We start from the raw sequence: 19,082 nt of genomic DNA on the forward strand, positions 1-19,082 counted from the left end.
ACATGTGGTTGATATTTAGAGATCTCTTGCGGGACGTAAGGGATAAATTTGTCCCGGTGAGGAAGATAAAGAATGGTAGGGTGAAGGAACCATGGGTGACGTGAGGTGGAAAATCTAGTCAGGTGGAAGAAGGCAACATACATGAGGTTTAGGAAGCAAGGATCAGATGGGTCTATTGAGGAATATAGGGATGCAAGAAAGGAGCTTAAGAAGGGGCTAAGGAGAGCAAGAACAGGGCATGAGAAGGCCTTGGCGAGTAGGGTAAAGGAAAACCCCAAGGCATTCTTCAATTATGTGAAGAAAAAAAGGATGACAGGAGTGAAGGTAGGACCAATTAGAGATAAAGGTGGGAAGATGTGCCTGGAGGCTGTGGAAGTGAGTGAGGTCCTCAATGAATACTTCTCTTCGGTATTCACCGATGAGAGGGAACTTGATGATGGTGAGGACAATATGAGTGAGGTTGATGTTTTGGAGCATGTTGATATTAAGGGAGAGGAGGTGTTGGAGTTGTTAAAATACATTAAGACAGATAAGTCCCCGGGACGTGACGGAATATTCCCCAGGCTGCTCCACAAGGCGAGAGAAGAGATTTCTGAGCCTCTGGCTAGGATCTTTATGTCTTCGTTGTTGACGGGAATGGTAGCGGAGGATTGGAGGGAGGCGAATGTTGTCCCCTTGTTCAAAAAAGGTAGTAAGGATAGTCCGGGTAATTATAGACCAGTGAGCCTTACGTCTGTGGTGGGAAAGCTGTTGGAAAAGATTCTTAGAGATAGGATCTATAGACATTTAGAGAATCATGGTCTGATCAGGGACAGTCAACATGGCTTTGTGAAGGGCAGATCATGTCTAACAAGCCTGATAGAGTTCTTTGAGGAGGTGACCAGGCATATAGATGAGGGTAGTGCAGTGGATGTGATCTATATGGATTTTAGTAAGGCATTTGACTAAGGTTCCACACGGTAGGCTTATTCAGAAAGTTAGAAGGCATGGAATCCAGGGAAGTTTGGCCAGGTGGATTCAGAATTGGCTTGCCTGCAGAAGGCAGAGGGTGGTGGTGGAGGGAGTACATTCAGATTGGAGGATTGGGATTAGTGGTGTCCCACAAGGATCTGCTCTGAGACCTCTACTTTTCGTGATTTTTATTAACAAGCTGGATGTGGGGGTAGAAGGGTGGGTTGGCAAGTTTGCAGATGACACAAAGGTTGGTGGTGTTGTAGATAGTGTAGAGGATTGTCAAAGATTGCAGAGAGACATTGATAGGATGCAGAAGTGGGCTGAGATGTGGCAGATGGAGTCCAACCCGGAGATGTGTGAGGTGGTACACTTTGGAAGGACAAAATCCAAGGCAGAGTACAAAGTAAATGGCAGGATACTTGGTAGTGTCGAGGAGCAGAGGGATCTGGGGGTACATGTCTACAGATCCCTGAAAGTTGCCTCACAGGTGGATAAGGTAGTTAAGAAAGCTTATGGGGTGTTAGCTTTCATAAGTCGAGGGATAGAGTTTAAGAGTCGCGATGTAATGATGCAGCTCTATAAAAGTCTGGTTAGGCCACACTTGGAGTACTGTGTCCAGTTCTGGTCACCTCACTATAGGAAGGATGTGGAAGCATTGGAAAGGGTGCAGAGGAGATTTAGCAGGATGCTGCCTGGTTTAGAAAGTATGCATTATGATCAGTGATTAAGGGAGCTAGGGCTTTACTCTTTGGAGAGAAGGAGGATGAGAGGAGACATGATAGAGGTGTACAAGATAATAAGAGGAATAGATAGAGTGGATAGCCAGCGCTTCTTCCCCAGGGCACCACTGCTCAATACAAAAGGACATGGCTTTAAGGTAAGGGGTGGGAAGTTCAAGGGGGATATTAGAGAGAGGTTTTTTACTCAGAGAGTGGTTGGTGCGTGGAATGCACTGCCTGAATCAGTGGTGGAGGCAGATACACTAGTGAAGTTTAAGAAACTACTAGACAGGTATATGGAGGAATTTAAGGTGGGGGCTTATATGGGAGGCAGGGTTTGAGGGTCGGCACAACATTGTGGGCCGCAGGGCCTGTATTGTGCTGTACTATTCTATGTTCTATGTCCCCTGCTTGCTCTCCTCAGCCCCTTTTTAAACTCCTTTCTTGCTACCCTACATTCCTCAATAGACCCATCTGATCCTTGCTTCCTAAACCTCATGTATGCTGCCTTCTTCCACCTGATTAGATTTTCCACCTCACTTGTCACCCATGGTTCCTTCACCCTACCATTCCTTATCTTCCTCACTGTGACAAATTTATCCCTAACATCCTGCAAGAGATCCTTAAACATCGACCACATGTACATAGTACATTTCCCTGCAAAAACGTCATCCAAATTCACACCTGCAACTTCTAGCCTTATAGCCTCATAATTTGCCCTTCCCGAATTAAAAATTTTCCTGTCCTCTCTGATTCTATCCTTTTCCATGATAATGCTAAAGGCCAGGGAGCGGTGGTCACTGTCCCCCAGATGCTCACCCACTGAGAGATCTGTGACCTGACCCGGTTCGTTACCTAATACTCGATCTAGTATGGCATTCCCCCTACCCGGCCTGTCAACATACTGTGACAGGAATCTGTACTGGACACACTTAACAAACTCTGCCCCTTCTGAACCAATGGAAATAATCAGGTGCCAATCAATATTAGGGAAGTTAAAGTCACCCATGCAATAACCCTGTTATTTTTGCACCTTTCCAAAAATCTGCCTCCCAATCTGCTCCTCGGTATTTCTGCTGCTACCAGGGAGCCTATAGAATACTCCCAATAGAGTAACTGCTCCCTTCCTGTTTCTGACTTCCACGCATACTGACTCAAAAGAGGATCCTGCCCACATTACCCACCCTTTCTGCAGCTGTAATAGTATCCCTGACCAGTAATGCCACCCCCTCCTCCCTTTTTCCACCCTCTCTATCCCTTTTAAAGCACTGAAATCCAGGAATATTGAGAATCCATTCCTGCCCTGGTGCCAGCCAAGTCTCTGTAATGGCCACTACATCATAATTCCATGTATGTATCCAAGCTCTCAGTTCATCACCTTTATTCCTGATGCTTCTTGCATTGAGGTACACACATTTCAGCCCTTCTACCTTACTGTCTTTACACCGTTTGTTCTGCTTCTCTTTCCTCAAAGCCTCTCTATATGTTAGATCTGGCTTTACTCCATGCACTTCTCTCACTGCTCTATCGCTCTGGATCCCATCCCCCTTGTAAATTAGTTTAAATCCTCCCAAACCATGCTAGCAAACCTACCTGCAAGGATATTGCTCCCCCTCAAGTTCAGATGCAACCCATCCAATCTGTACAGGTCCCACCTTCCCCAGAAGAGATCCCAATGATCCAAAACTAAGACGCTGCCCCCCTGCACCAACTCCTCAGCAACGCAGTCAACTGCCATCTCCTCCAATTCTTACTAAGTAAATAAATAATATTGTTGTTTTCTCCAATGGCATCCTTATTGATGATTTGGCCACTTGATCCGGTACAGTTGGGGATAAATTAACTCATTTAAATCTGAATTTGCATTAATGTCTCAAAATGGCAGGAAATTGACCTTGCACGTGATACAGCTGTTCACCTGAATAACTGAAAGTTGCACTTGCCGAGGTGATCTCTCAACACTTTTGGCAATTTGGCAGCTGCAGATTGCACTGCAGTTTTTCAAACTGAAGTGATAATATTTGGCAAGATAGACTGTTTATCCATGTTGTCCCATCAGATTCTGACTGAGAAGCCCAACTGCACTTTCATTTTGGCATAAATCAATACTGTGAGCAGTTTCTCCTGGGAAATAATAACAAAATTATTTACTAACCATGAGAAATGATTTGAATTAATGGCAAGAGAGAAAAACCATCATAAGATAGGATGGCATAAAACTGTGTTTCAGGAGGGAGCTGCTGTATGATTAACATTTTTATTGCTTTCATATTTGCAGTAATGCAAATATCTGTGTGATGAATTAATGGTGTGTGAAACAGTTAACATTAAATTTCTTTAGTAATAGGGGATGAAGCACATTTCATTAAACACTTCATTTTCAAAATGACTGTTTCCATACTCTGTTTAATGAACATTTTGTAAAATTGCCTTGAAACTTTAGAGCTATCTGACCTTGACAGAGTTTCAATTAAATCTTGAAGTCCAAAAACCTTAATACCGAATGAATTCCATGATTCAAGTCAAGTCAAGTCAAGTCAAGTCACTTTTTATTGTCACTTTGACCATAACTGCTGGTACAGTACACAGTAAAAACGAGACAATGTTTTTCAGGACCATGGCGCTACATGAAACAATACAAACACGACACTGAACCACGAAAAACAACACAAAAGCTACACTAGAATATAGACCTACCCAGGACTGCATAAAGTGCACAAAACAGTGCAGGCATTACAATAAATAATAAACAAGACAATAGGCACAGCAGAGGGCAGTAGGTTGGTGTCAGTCCAGGCTCTGGGTATTGAGGAGTCTGATGGCTTGGGGGAGGAAACTGTTACATAGTCTGGTTGCAAGAGCCCGAATGCTTCGGTGCCTTTTTCCAGATGGCAGGAGGGAGAAGAGTTTGTATGAGGGGTGCGTGGGGTCCTTCATAATTCTGTTTGCTTTATGGATGCAGCGTGTGTGTAAATGTCTGTAATGGTGGAAAGAGAGACCCCGATGATCTTCTCAGCTGACCTCACTATCCGCTGCAGGGTCTTGCGATCCGAGATGATGCAATTCTGAACCAGGCAGTGATGCAGCTGCTCAGGATGCTCTCAATACAACCTCTGTAGAATGTGGTGAGGATGGGGGGTGGGAAATGGACTTTTCTCAGCCTTCGCAGGAAGTAGAGACGCTGCTGGGATTTCTTTGCTATGGAGCTGTGTGAGGGGACCAGGTGAGATTCTCCGCCAAGTGAACACCAAGAAATTTGGTGCTCTTAATGATCTCTACGGAGGAGTCGTCGATGTTCAGCAGAGAGTGGTAGCTCCGTGTCCTCCTGAAGTCAACAACCATCTCTTTTGTTTTGTTCACATTCAGAGACAGGTTGTTGGCTCTGCACCAGTCCGTTAGCCGCTGCACCTCTTCTCTGTATGCTGACTCATCGTTCTTGCTGATGAGACACACCACGGTCGTGTCATTGGTGAACTTGATGATGTGGTTCGAGCAGTGTGTTGCAGCACGGTTGTGGATCAGCAAAATGGGTTTTGATGTGCCTCATGACGTACCTCTCGAAACACTTCGTGATGATGGATGTGAGTGCAATGAGACGGTAGTCGTCGAGGCAGGACACTGAAGACTTCTTCAGCACGGGGACGATGGTGACGGCCTTGAAGTGTGTAGGAACGACAGCGCTGCTCAGGGAGATGTTGAAGATGCCAGTGAGAATCTCTGCTAGCTGGTCTGCACATCCTCTAAGCACTCTGCCAGGAATATTGTCTGGTCCAGCAGCCTTCCGTGGGTTGACCCTGCACAGGGTTCTCCTCACATCGGCCATGGTAAGACATAGCACCTGGTCATTTGGAGGAGGGGTGGTCTTCATCGTTGTCACGTCATTTTCCGCCTCAAAACGAGCGCAGAAGTTGTTCAACACATCTGGGAGGGAGGCATCACCAGCACAGGCAGCTGGTGTTGTCTTGTAGTTGGTAATGTCCTGAATGCCCTTTTACATGTGCTGCGTGTCACCGCTGTCCTGGAAGTGGCTGTGGATTTGCTGGGCGTGTGCATGCTTTGCCTCTCTGATGGCCCAGGACAGTTTGGCCCTCGCTGTTGTTAGGGCTGCTTTGTCGCCTGCTCTGAAGGCGGAGTCATGGGTCCTCAGCAGCGCACGCACCTCCGCGGTCATCCATGGCTTCTGGTTAGTGCATGTAGTGATGGTCTGTGTAATTGAGTTCTGTGATGCGAAATGTAGCATAGGGGCAAAATAAGTTGGATATTCAATAGGAACTTTAAATCCTCCCTATATAATTTATATGTATCTTAACTAAGTAAAATAAGATGGTCTTTATATTTGTAATGAAACTAATGTTCCATTAGGCTTTAATGTATTCTAATAAATCAACTTTTCTGTAATCTAAAGGGAATAATGGAAGACAAGGTTAGCTGTTACTTTAAAGAGAGTATGCAGGAGCTTCTAATAAAACTTAATGGTAATTCTGACAAATGATTCATTAAATAAAGAAGGAATAATTTTATGTATAATTTTATTGATAAACCATAGAACATTACAGTACAATGCAGTCCCTTTTAACCAACTCTTGGATCAACCTTACCCTTCCCTCCTATATAGTCCTCCATTTTTCTATAATACATGTGCCTATGGAAGAGTTTCTTAAACACCTCTAATATATCTGTCTCTAACCACCACCCCACTCACCCACCACTCTGTGAAAAGAACTTACCTCAGACATCATGCCTATACTTTCCTCCAATTACCTTAAAATTATGCCCCCATGGGCTGGCCATTTCTGCCCTGGGAACAAGTCTTTGGCTACCCACTTTATTTATGCTTCTTATTATCTTGTACACTTTCTATCAAGTCTTTCATCCTCTTTCATTCCAAAGAGCATAGCCCGAGCTTGCTCAACCTACCTTCATAACACATGCCCTCTAATCCAGGCAGCATCTTGGTAAATCTCTTCTGCACTCTCTTGAAAGTTCGCACATGCTTCGTATAATGAGGAGACAGGAACTGAACCAATATTCCAAGTGTGGTCTAACCAGGGTCGTATAGAGCTGCAATATTACTTTGCGGCTCTTGAATTCAATCCTCTGATTAATGAAGACCAGCACACGTACACCTTCTTAAAATAACTGATCAATTTGCATGGCACCTTTGGGAGAACAAAAGGCCGAGGACCCCAAAATCCCTCTGTTCCTCCACACTGCCGAGAATACTGCCATTAACTCTGTATTCTGCCTCCAAGTTGACCTTCCAAAATGAATCACTTCACACTTTTCCGAGTTGAACTCCATCTGTCACTTCTTAGCCCAGTCAATGTCTCACTGCAAGCAACAAAAACCCTTCATACCATCACATCTCCACCAACCTTTGTGTTATGTGCAAACTTACTAACCCACCCTTCCACTTCCTCATCCTTCATGATAATGAAGTCTATATTTTAAGCATTGTTAACCAATAGTCCTATAGACTTTGAGCAATTCTAGTGATGTGAGTGCAGTATTCTAATGATACAATGCTTTTGTCAGATTTGTTTCAATCCACAGGGTAGTCGTATTCTTACAGGCAGTTCTGATAAGACAACCAGGCTTTGGGATCCTCGCACGGGCCAATGCCTTCAGGTGCTAGAAGGCCATACAGATGAAATTTTCTCATGTGCTTTTAACTATGAGGGAAATACCATCATCACAGGTACTGTAATGAACGATTATGGATCACGGTAAACCAAATATTTTTTTCTGACAAGATGATAGAAGCATATTCAATAGTATATTTGAAATGTCTGGTAGGTATATAGATGAGAAAGAAAAATGAGAAGGGTGTGCAGTAAAGTGTCAAATATGTGTAACTAATTTGGAGTATTGTGTGCAGTTTTGGTCACCTATCTACAGGAAAGATGCAAAGAACGTTGAAAGAGGACAGAAAAAAAAACACAAAGATGTTGCTGGGTCTGGAGGACCTGAGTTATAAGGAAAGATTGAATAGATTAGGGCTGTATTCTTTAGAATGCAGAAAATTAAGAGGAGATTTGATAGGAAAAGGAAAGATATGTCGCATCTGGAGTTTCTCCTGTTAGCAGGCGATTTCCCCCCACGCCGCTCTGATGAGATATACAAAATTATGAAGGGTATACATAGGGTAAATGCAAGCAGGCTTTTTTCACTGAGGTTAAGTGGGACTACAACCAGAGATCATGGGTTGAAGGTGAGGAGTTTAAGGGGAATATGAGGGGAAACTTCTTCTCTCATGTGTCATGAGAGTGTGGAATGAGCTGCCAGCACAAGTGGTGCATGCAAGCTCAATGTCAACGTTTAAGAGAAGTTTGGATAGGTACATGGATAGTAGGGATATGGAGGGCTATGGTCACAATGCAGCTTGATGGGAGTGGGCAGTTTAAATGGTTTTGGCATGGATTAGATGGGCTGAAGGGCCTGTTTCTGTGCTGTATTTTTCTATGACTCTGTGGCTCTTTTAAAGTGCTGACAAAAGCATTGGAGGCCAAATTACCTCTTTTGATATATGATGCTATAATTAATTGTATTTTTTTTCCTTTCACTCTATCTAATTGGAAAATTCTTTATTAGCTCAGTTTATAAGTCTTTGTCGTACAGCTAGATGTAAAAATGATCAATATTTAAATAGCTGAGGCTGAGGTACATCCAAGGATGTGCAGGGGCACATCATCAGTGATTAAACATGGGATCATTGGGTGATTTGGGTCTTTTGACATCAGACACCCTCACCCAGGTGACCCTGCTGGGGTTCATCAGGCCCTGGCTTGTGTCCCAGCAGCACTGGTCCAAGGTTCACATGCCTTGATCCATAGCCATCTGGAGGCACGCTCAGCAGTCTCTGTGATGGTCTTGATGGCTCTTCTCTTTGCAGCCTTTGTAACGCCACCGAGAGAGTAGGTTCCACAGAGTGAGCAGCCAGTAAAATCCGTACACCCCACCTCGATAGGCTCACAATATGCCCTTCACCCCTGTCTCTGGGACTGCTCTACCAGCTCCTAGTATTTGGCCTTACAGTCAAACACCTCCTCAATCTGCCCTTCCCAAAGCACTGTCAGTTCTACCATGACCACCTGCTTTGAGGTTTCTGACAGAGTAACCATGGCAGGTGTCATTGATGATGATGTGATGAAGTTAGTGAACTTTAATGGTTTGCCAAGATTGACTTTCAGTTGCTGGTTAGACGCTGTGGCAAGCAAGCCTGATGATGACCTGGGCTGAGCCTGTTGTTGTCTCCCGCTTTGGCAAAGGTTACGGGCTTCCTGTGTTGGTGGAGGTACTTACTGTTGTTAATGGCCGAGGAGGTATTTTCTGCCACTGATCATGGGCTTTTGGGTAGCTGATGAGGATGTGTTTTAGGGTCTCTCTGCCAAGGCAGAGGACACGATGGTGCCTTGCTTAGATTTTAGTTCAGCTATTTGCAACCGTACTTAATTATCCTTCATTGGTGTAACTTTAGCTATTATTATTCCTGATTGAGGTGTTAGTTGGTCCAACCTAAGTTTGTGAAGTGAATAGACCAATTGAGACATACATATTCTATCTGTATGTGAAATCAATATAGGAAGCCTAAATTAGATCACTTGGAAAAGTATATTATGTATGATATTTTTGAACTCTCGTTTTCTCACAGGTAATTTTTTTTTGTCATAAAATAGGAAGCAAGGATAACACTTGTAGGATATGGCGCTAAATGAAGATGAAATTATTAAAGCTGAGACTGAGTTCATACTGAACATCCTTTAGAAGTAAGTGATGTAACATTGTTCTATAAGTGAAAACAGTATTTCAGACATTCATCGGCACATTCAATACACTTTTTATATTATACTAAAGCTCATTGCCAACTGGTGATAATCTGGATAGGTCAACTCGTCAATGAAATGTCTTATAGTATGTGCTGCTCTTTGGACAGCTTCAATGCATGTAAGAACACAACAATACTTGCTCTTTCTAAAAAACTTTTGTTAAAAGAAAATTAAACATGACTAACAACAAAACCCTGCGATGTTTTAATTCTTCTGAAGTTTTGAAATACTTGAATTTGATTACTGTGAATTGTTGCATTGCAAACTTTTATAAAATAGCACAATTACACTGTCATACCACTTAAACACTTTGTTTGTTAACAAATAAAAATTTGACCGACATACTAAGGATTTCTTGATTTGTTTTTCGCTGTCTTTATTATGATGTGCATAATGAAAATAACATATAATTAGAAGGTAGATCCCACTAAGGCTTATTTTTATGAATATATGTTCTAGAATAAACTTTGCTTGCCAACAATGGAAATTAAGAAGTTGCTGACTTTACCCCATGATTTTCCCTACCTTAAAAATACAGAAAGTCACAAGGATACTATATGTGATTTCTCAAATTGCATAGGATTGTACGTTTGTAACACTAACCTTTTGAAATACTTTTAAAGGGAAATTGTTTAATGTGCTGAAGTAGAGGTTAAATTTTATTGATCCCTTTCACATACAGCATGAATCATGCAGAATCACATAGGTCCTTTAGTCTGTCACATCTCCACTTGCCATCAAGCACCCATTTCGTGTTAATAACCTATTATGAATGTTCCTAGTCTCCTATTTTAAAAACCAGAAGACATATACAGTAGATCTCTTCTCTTATTGGATGCTCTTTATCATGGGTAACTAAGTCAAGTATGTTAATATTTGTCATTTCTGAAGAAGTTGTTGCTATACATTAGAAAGAATGAACTAAAATAGCTTACAGCTTTCGTATCCTCAGATTGCAAAGATTTTTTTTTACAGCTGTTAAAGTATATTTTGTTATTCTGAAGGACACATGGCAGCTCATGTGACTACAGGAGTGTCCTGAAGCTAACACTGTGACCATGGCTAGATAAATTGACTTACTGGTTTTGATTGACAATCAATATTTGCCCTAAAACAATAGTGGGCATTTGTGACAAAACAAACATTTTTATTCCCTATCTCCCAATTCTTTTTCAAAGTTAGAGGTAGATCACTTCACCACCTTAGTCACTCCAGTTCATTTTAAGATTAAAGATTAGCTTTTTTTGTCACATGTACATTGAACTATACAGTGAAATGCGCTGTTTGTATCAATGACCAACATAGTCCGAGGATTTGTCTATAAGTGTCCCCATGCTTCCAGTGCCAACATAGCAGGCTTTCTAAACCATATGCCTTTGGAATGTGAGAGGAAATTGGAGCAGATGCAGGAAACCAACATGGTCGCAGGGAGAAAGTACAAACTCTTTCCAGACAATGGTGGGAATCGAACTGATATCACTGGCATTGTAAAGCGTTACATTAGCCGCTATGCTACCATGCTACCAATGCTACTATGCCGTGAGGGTTGTGTGGGTCAGAGCAATTTGGTATTACTAGTTCAGGAAAACTTAAGAATCTACTACCTTGTTTGTGTCTGGAGTCATATGTAGGTCAGACTGAATGGCATTTTCCTTGAAACATTTGACATTAAGTGTTATTCCATAAAACAATTTAATAATTTCAGGGTCACCATTAAGGATACTATCTCCCAATTCAAGAATATTGAATAGTTTCTGTAGCTGTCTTGGTGGGTTTTGAACTTGTACTTCCAGATTTTCGGTTTGGATTTGTTAACTATGATGCTTCCATTTCTAGTGTCATTGCATAATGCAGTGAAATGAACAAGTGAAAGCAATAAACGTTTTGGACCAAGACCCTTCATCAGGACTGGAAAACAAGATCAGAAAAAGATGGTGGGGGGAGGGGAGGAAGAAATGTAAGGTAGTAGGTGATAGGTCATAGGTGAAACCAGAGGTCATTGGACATATTGGTACCAACGACATAGGTAGGAAAAGGGAGGAGGTCCTGAAAAGAGACTACAGGAAGTTAGGAAAGAAGCTGAGAAGCAGGACCTCACAGGTAGTAAACTTGGGATTACTGCCTGTGCCATGTAACAGTGAGTACAGGTGTAGAGTGAGGTGGAGGATAAATGCATAGCTGAGGGATTGGAGCGGAGGCAGGAATTTAGATTTCTGGATCATTGGGACCTCTTTTGGGGCAGGCGTGACTTATATAAAAAGGAGGGGTTGCACTTGAATCCGAAGGGGACCAATATCCTGGCAGGGAGGTTTGCTAAGGCTACCAAGGAGAGTTTAAACTAGAATTGCTGGGGGGTGGGAACTGAATTGAAGAGAGGGAGGAAGGGGTAGTTTGCTCACAAATAGAGAAAGCTTGTAGGCAGTGGGAGAGGGAGAATAGGCAGGTATTAGAGAAGGGATGCGCTCAGACTGATGGTTTGAGATGTGTCTTTTTAATGCAAAAAACATCATGAACAAAGTGGATGAGCTTAGAGCATGAATCAGTACTTGGAGCTTTGATGTTCTGGCCATTACAGAGACTTGGATGGCTCAAGGGCAAGAATGGTTAGGCTGAGTGCCAGGCTTTAGATGTTTCAGAAAGGACAGGGAGGGAGGGAGGCAAAAGAGGTGGGGGCGTGGCACTGTTGATCAGAGATAGTGTCACTGCTGCAGAAAAGGAGGAAGTCATGGAGGGATTGTCTACTGAGTCTCTGTGGGTGGAAGTTAGGAACAGGAAGGGGGTCAATAACTCTAGTGGGTGTTTTTTATAGACCTCCCAATAGTAACAGGGACATCAAGGAGCAGATAGGGAGACAGATTCTGGAAAAGTATAATAATAACAGGGTCGTGATCGTGGGAGATTTTAATTTCCCAAATATTGATTGGCATCTTCCTAGAGCAAGGGGTTTAGATGGGCTGGAGTTTGTTAGGTGTGTTCAGGGAGGTTTCCTGACACAATATGTAGATAAGCCTACAAGAGGAGAGGCTGTACTTGATCTGGTATTGGGAAATGAACCTGGTCAGGTGTCAGGTCACTTAGTGGGAGAGCATTTTGGAGATAGAGATCATAATTCTATCTCCTTTACCATAGCATTGGTGAGGGATAGCAACAGACAAGTTAGGAAAGTGCTTAATTGGAGTAAGGGGAAATATGAGGCTATCAGGCAGGAACTTGGAAGTATAAATTGGGAACAGATGTTCTCAGGGAAATGTACGGCAAAAATGTGGCAAATGTTCAGGGGATACTTCTGTGACATTCTCCATAGGTACGTTCCAATGAGACATAGAAAGGATGGTAGGGTACAGGAACAGTGGCGTACAAAGGCTGTTGAAAATCTAGTCAAGAAGAAAAGAAAAGCTTACGAAAGGTTGAAAAAAAACTAGGTAATAATAGAGATCTAGAAAATTATAAGGCTAGCAGGAAGGAACTTAAGAATGAAATTAGGAGAGCCAGAAGGGGCCATGAGAGTCCCTTGGTGAGCTGAATTAAGGAAAACCTCAAGGCATTCTACAAGTATTTGAAGAGCAAAAGGATAAGACGTGAGAGAATAGGACCAAATGAGTGTGACAGTGAAAAAGTGTGTATATAACTGGAGAAGATAGCGGAGGTACTTAATGAATGCTTTGCTTCAGTATTCACTACGGAAAAGGACCTTGGCAATTGTAGCAATGACTTACAGAGGACTGAAAAGCTTGACCATATAGATATTAATAAAGAGGATGTGCTGGAGCTTTTGGAAAGCATCAAGTTGGATAAGTCACCAGGACTGGATGAGATATACCCCAGGCTACTGTGGGAGGCAAGGGAAGAGATTGCTGAGCCTCTGGCAATGATCCTTGCATCATTAATGGGGACAGGAGAGGTTCCGGAGGATTGGAGGGTTGCAGATGTTGTTCCCTTATTCAAGAAAGGGAGTAGAGATAGCCTAGGAAATTATAGACCAGTGAATTTTACTTCAGTGGTTGGCAAGTTGATGGCAAGGGTCCTGAGAGGCAGGATTTATGAACATTTGAGGAGGCATAATATGATTAGGAATAGTCAGCATGTCTTTGAAAAAGCAGGTTGTGCGTTATGAGCCTGACTGAATTCTTTGAGGATGTGACACATTGATGAAGGTAGAACAGTAGATGTAGTGTATATGAATTTCAGCAAGGCATTTGATAAGGTACCCCATGCAAGGCTTACTGAGAAAGTAAAGAGGCATGGGATCCAAGGAGACCTTGTTTTATGGCTCCAGAATTGGCTTGCCCACAGAAGGCAAAGCGTGGTTGTAGATGGGTCATATTCTGCATGGAGGTCGGTGACCAGTGGTGTGCCTCAGGGATCTGTTCTTGGACCCTTCTCTTTGTGTTTTTTATAAATGACCTGGACGAGGGAGTGGAGAGATGGGTTAGTAAATTTTCTGATGACACAATGGTTGGGGATATTATTCCGTGAATGAAATCACCAGAGAGAGAGTTACTAGTAGATACAAAGCAGCTTCTTTATTTGACAAAACCAGGTACAGCAGGCATCATATGGAGATGCTTTTGGTGGAAAGGTCTGCTGGCCCAACATGGGGCTTGATATTTATTTGCAGAACATAAAGGACAATTCCATATTTACAAAGTATAGATAATGCTTTCTTTGAAACTACATGCAAACTTCAAACATTCTGGTTCACATTTATCCCACAGACACCAGCATCGTCTGTGGACTGGGATTCACAGCTTTTAGGAAATGCATTGTTCCAAAATAAATCCACAATATGTTATCAAGGAACAGAAGACTGGTAGCCAAAGCCATTTCCTAAATGTAAATAACCTAAACCCAAAAATTACTCTAACAGGGGGTGTTGTGGATAGTGTAGAGGGCTGTCAGATATTACAGTGGGACATCGATAGGATGCAAAACTAAGCTGAGAAGTGGCAGATAGAGTTCAACCCAGATAAATGTGAGGTGGTTCATTTTGGTAGGTCAAATGTGATCGCAGAATATAGTTTTAATGGTAAGACTCTTGGAAGTGTGGAGGATCAGAGGGATCTTGGGGTCAGAGTCCATAGGACACTCAAAGCTGCTGCGCATGTTGACTCTGTGGTTAAGAATGCATATGGTGCATTGGCCTTCATCAACTGTGGGATTGAGTTTAAGAGCTGAGAGGTAATGTTACAGCTTTATAGGATCCTGGTCAGACCCCACTTGGAGTACTGTGCACAGTTCCGGTCACCTCACTACAGGAAGGATGTGGAAACTATAGAAAATGTGCAGAGGAGATTTACAAAAATGTTGCCTGGATTGGGGAATACGTCCAATGAGAATAAGTTGAGTGAACTTGGCCTTTTCTCCTTGGAATGATGGAGGATGAGAAGTGACCTGATAGGGATGTATAAGATGATGAGTGGTATTGATTGTGCGGATAGTCAGAGGCTTTTCCCCAGAGCTGAAATGGTTAACATGAGAGGGCACAGTTTTAAGGCGCTTGGAAGTAAGTACAAAGATGCCAGGGGCAAAGGTCTTTTACTCAGAGGGTGGTGAGTGCATGGAGTGGGCTTCTGGTGACGGTGGTGGAGGCGGATACGATAGGGCCTTTTAAGAGACTCGTGGATAGGTACATGGAGCTCAGAAAAATAGAGAGCCATGGGTAACCCTAGGTATTTTCTAAAATAAGTATATGTTCGGCCCAGCATTGTGGGCTGAAGGGCCTGTATTGTGCTGTTGGTTTTCTGTGTTTCTAAACCGGGGGTGGGGGGGGGCAATACCAGGGATTGAGTTCCTCTTGTCCTCACCTATCACCCCATTAGCCACCATGTCCAGCACATAATTCTCTGTAACTTATGCCATCTCCAACAGGATCCCACCACCACCAAGCACATCTTTCCCCCTCCACTTTCTACAGGGATTGCTTCCTACATGACACCCTTGTTCACTCGTCCCTCCCCACTGATCTCCCTCCTGGTACTTATCCTTGCAGGCAGAACAAGAAGCCACCCCTACCCCTACACCTCCTCCCTCACTACCATTCAGGGCCCCAAACAATCCTGCAGTTAAAGCGACACTTCACCTCTGAGTCTGTAGGGGTCATCTACTGTATCCGATGCTTCCGGCATGGCCTTTTGTATATCGGTGGGATCTGAAGTAGATTGGAAGACTGCTTCGCTGAACACCAACACTCCGTCAGAAAACGACGGATCTCCTCGTACCCTCCTAAATAAATTTTACTTCTCATTCCCATTCCAACATATCAGTTGGTGGCCTTCTCTATTGCTGCGATGCCACACTCAGTTTGGAGGAGCAACACTTTATATTCCATCTGGGTAGCCTCCAATCTGATGGCATGAACATCAATTTCTCGAAAATTTGGTAATTGCCCCCCTTCACTATTCCCCATTCCTGTTTTCTTCTTTCACCTTTTTCTTACTTGCCATCACCTCCCTCTGGTGCTCTTCCTCCTTCCCTTTCTTCATGGTCTTTTGTCCTACCCTATCAGATTCCACCTCCTTCAGACATTTACCTTTTTCTATCAACTTCTCAGCTCTTTACTTCACCCTCTAACCCCCTTCCCCCAATTTCACCTATCACCTACCACCTTGTACTTCTTCCTCCCCTCCTCCTACATTCTTATCTGACTTCTCATCTTTTTTGCCAGTCCTGATGAAGGGTCTTGGCCTGAAACTTCAACTGTTTATTCCTTTCCATAGATGCTGCCTGGCTTGCTGAGTTCCTCCAGCATTTTTTTGTGTTTTCCAGCATCTGCAGATTTTCTCATGTTTGTGAAGCAGTTATTCCATCTGATTTTTATTTGGAGAAGTGTATATAAGGCTTGGCTGCACCAAAAAAAAAAAAATATTGTACATGTCCGGCGGGTATTGCTGTTAATCAAGTATATAGCAAAATGTTATATTAAAATTTTATCTATTTTTCTTCAGCACAGAAGCTAATTTAGTTTTTCTTCTCTGCATATGCATGCTCCATTCCCTCACACGTTTGAAGGATACAGTATCCAATACTGATCCTAGCTACAGTAAATCATAGGATAGGCAGGTACAAGTTTTCAGTCTCTTGTGTGGTTATTATGGACTAGAACTGGAAACCGCCTGGATAGGGATATTCCCAGCCGCGCCACTGCCATAATTTGTGTAGATGCAGATTATCTACCCGGTCAAATCAGAACCTGAAAATTTTCAAGACCATCGGGTTGATTGTTATGATGCTTACAATGTTAACATTAAATTCAATTAAATTAAGATGATCACAGTATTCATGTGTGTCAATCTTTGTGACATGATGCCTTCCTTCTAACAAGGCCAGAAAAAGAAAATTGTTTTCAACATTATCATTAGTAGAGGAGAAAATAGGAAGAACTTTAGGGCTCAAAGGGACAAATCCAGTCCTGACACTTTTAATCAATATTTATTGTGAATAAATACAGTATGAGTCATTTTCACGAAATAACATTAACATAGTTTGGTTTCATACAAAGTTCTAATAGTAATCCAGAAAGTATTACCACATTTAGTTTGTGGTAGAGTACTAAATCCAAACAAGAATTGAGTGGCAATTTTATGTGCATATTTTTTAATCTATTTTACTGTCTTAGCCAGGGCACCATAATAAATTCTCAGAATAAAATATGAGACTATTTCTAGCAAAGTAACTGGAAATAAGTATTACAAATAAACCCATGTATTTTTTATACAAAATCCAATTATTTTACCTCAAATATTTGTTTTAATGAAATACAATATTTTTGAAATCTTTAATAGTGATGTATGCTAAGGTTTCCCTCTCAGTTGTGCTTTTTAAAATTTGATATTTCAGAAAAATGACAATATTTTGAAAATAAATAAATAAATGGACCTAAAAGAAACTGCTCACAACAATTCTGCTATCTCTGAAGTATGCCCCTGCAAAAATTACTGTTGTTATTCTCCTTTCATTTATCATACTGGGCTAGTTTCAATAAATTTCAGAATTATTTTATGCAGTGTCCAACTGGAATAATTCCCATTAATTTGTTTGTGCTGCCAAAGAGTAAAACCATTTTAGTACTAGCTAGGTAGCACTAATTTGGCAAAGGTTTTGGTTTGGATATGCAGCATTTCTTTCTATTACATTCTAATGTTTGAACTAATATTGTGTGAGTATTTCAGCAGAGTAAACAGCATCTGTACCTTAAAATAATTTTTAGGCAGCTATCTGAAACTGTTCACTAACTGAAAGGTTGGATGATCAGACAAACAAGCTTGCTGTACATCCAATGTTCAATTTTAATGTCTATCCAAATCTGCTCAAATACATGCCACACAAATTTACATATACAGTACAGGCTTGTCTGATGCTATATGGCTTGTGAATGTCAGTGTCTTCATCTTCACATGTACAGTACCGATCAGATAAAAGATAATGTATTCAGCTTTGACTGTAGTTTTGCATTGTGAAAGCTCTCATACACTTAAGTTGAAAAGTACATACACTGTGTCTCCACTGCAATGGTGAGACTGCTTTGGTGATGAAATAACATACTTAACCACATTTAAACATAAATGGTCGCATCAACTCTGCAATTATTACATGGCAGGAACACCATATCTTGGGTAAGTATAACAAATTCTTCTTTGACATAAATCAAACTGCTGGTTTCACATCTTGTATATAGTACTACTTGGTGTTACCCAGCTAGTTTTGATTAGTCACTTCAAAATCACAACCTGGCTTTAAAATATTCATACAAATTAACTCCAGTGTCAAAGAGTTTCAAACTGAATATTATTTCTTTCTACCTACATGATCAAAAATGTGAGTTAATATTTAGCCAAATTCAAGGAGCCAGTCAAACAGACTGCATGTTGGAAGCCTTCCTCCCTCTTCTTGTAGTTTACAGAACTGTATGATTGCAAGAAACAGATCTTTAAGCTTCCAGGCTTTCTGGTCAACGAAGTGGATAACATCTAAAAACTGAATCCAAACCAAGAAATTGGTTATTGTATTTTTGCCTTTTATATCGAACTGAAAAGAGAAAGTACACTATATAATACTATTTCTACAGAATTTATAATCATGCTGTTAACAATATGTTTTAATTTCTGTTTTCTACATTTGCAGTTGTTCTGATTATTTTTCATCTGCATACTTGTTTACCTAACCATCAAGAAAAGAAGAGATTTGCAATTATATATGTCCCTGAACAATTTCAGTATTAAAAATCATATCACAGTCAATTATTTTTGTGTTGTTCTGAAGTTTTTTTTGTATTGCTTTTTCATCACACATTGGGAAATTCCATGATGATAAATGCAGAGAGGTGATTCTTATTTTTATCTTGGAGTGTGTGTGCAAAAGGATGAACAGCATTGAAGAGTAATTTCTACATAAATATAGATCGTGAAAACTTGGTTAGCAGTCAATTTTGGAGAGCCTGAAGGTAAACAAATCATATGACAAGTAGAATTAGGGTAGAGGACAGTATAACCTCTTTCCTAGAACATACAGGAAGATTTTAGAGAACGTTCCACACCATGGAATGCAATTAAAACAAGGAGTGTGGTGAAAATTAGTCACATGACAG

The 19,082-nt window shown here is 41.5% G+C and overlaps 2 protein-coding genes across 3 annotated transcripts in view; one reads left to right on the forward strand and one right to left on the reverse strand.

The window, feature by feature from the left end:
• The window catches only part of daw1 (dynein assembly factor with WDR repeat domains 1), a 73,299-nt gene extending 63,465 nt beyond the window's left edge, over positions 1-9,834 (forward strand). For both annotated transcript variants that reach the window (XM_072254531.1, XM_072254533.1), the window contains exons 12-13: positions 7,209-7,371; positions 9,350-9,834. In XM_072254531.1, coding sequence (XP_072110632.1) covers positions 7,209-7,371; positions 9,350-9,384 — 198 coding nt within the window. In that variant the 3' untranslated portion in view covers positions 9,385-9,834. The remainder of the gene's footprint in view (positions 1-7,208; positions 7,372-9,349) is intronic.
• An 8,491-nt stretch (positions 9,835-18,325) lies between these two features.
• sphkap (SPHK1 interactor, AKAP domain containing) overlaps positions 18,326-19,082 on the reverse strand; it is a 138,113-nt gene continuing 137,356 nt past the window's right edge. The window contains exon 12 of the mRNA XM_072256941.1: positions 18,326-18,472. Within this exon, the coding sequence (XP_072113042.1) occupies positions 18,326-18,472 (147 nt within the window). The remainder of the gene's footprint in view (positions 18,473-19,082) is intronic.

Source organism: Mobula birostris, chromosome 4, assembly GCF_030028105.1.
Source record: "Mobula birostris isolate sMobBir1 chromosome 4, sMobBir1.hap1, whole genome shotgun sequence".
Lineage (NCBI taxonomy): Eukaryota > Metazoa > Chordata > Chondrichthyes > Myliobatiformes > Myliobatidae > Mobula > Mobula birostris.